Raw genomic sequence first — 568 nt, 5'->3', positions numbered from 1 at the left:
GAGGTCATCTTTCTGTGTTTCCGTGGGGTATATCCACTTTGGTAACAGCTAGGTTGTTTTAGCAGTTGGAGAAAACAGTATAATATAAAATTTTAGAAACTAAAAACTTTTATTACTAAGCAAACTTACCTTTTACTTTAAAAGGAACGAGTTGATGTAACATTTATATGATACAAGAAATGCTTCATTTTGTTACAGAGTTTCAAGGTGCCAATCCTAACCAAAAACGCGGTAATGACCTTGATCAGGCTTAAAAGAATAACTTAGGAATGCACTAATGTAAGATAAACGAGATAATATTTCCATTAATATTTGTATTCAAAAATATAAATCAATTAAATGTTTTTTTTTCATTTGGAGTTTTATTAATTTCTGATTATTATATTTGTTTAGTGCCAAAAAGGACTGAGCGCGCAAAATAACGCCCGCAGACTTATTTTTTAATAGAAGGAAAACATTTGAGATAAATCTAATTCATTTCAAATCAGTAAGAACGTATATATGTGCATTATATACTGTACATTTTTCCGGGCCGCGGGATTTATCATAGTTTTACAAAATATATATT

The 568-nt window shown here is 29.6% G+C and overlaps 1 protein-coding gene across 2 annotated transcripts in view; it reads left to right on the top strand.

Annotated features, from left to right (window-relative positions):
• The window catches only part of LOC108737615 (sodium-independent sulfate anion transporter), a 26235-nt gene extending 25882 nt beyond the window's left edge, over window positions 1-353 (top strand). For both annotated transcript variants that reach the window (XM_025977777.1, XM_025977776.1), the window contains one exon: window positions 199-353. In XM_025977777.1, coding sequence (XP_025833562.1) covers window positions 199-254 — 56 coding nt within the window. In that variant the 3' untranslated portion in view covers window positions 255-353. The remainder of the gene's footprint in view (window positions 1-198) is intronic.
• Window positions 354-568: the final 215 nt, after the last annotated feature.

The sequence above is a fragment of the Agrilus planipennis genome, unplaced genomic scaffold, assembly GCF_000699045.2.
Source record: "Agrilus planipennis isolate EAB-ADULT unplaced genomic scaffold, Apla_2.0 scaffold87, whole genome shotgun sequence".
NCBI lineage: Eukaryota > Metazoa > Arthropoda > Insecta > Coleoptera > Buprestidae > Agrilus > Agrilus planipennis.
The sequence above is the reverse complement of the archived record's forward strand: the minus strand, read 5'-3'. Positions and strand labels throughout refer to the sequence as shown.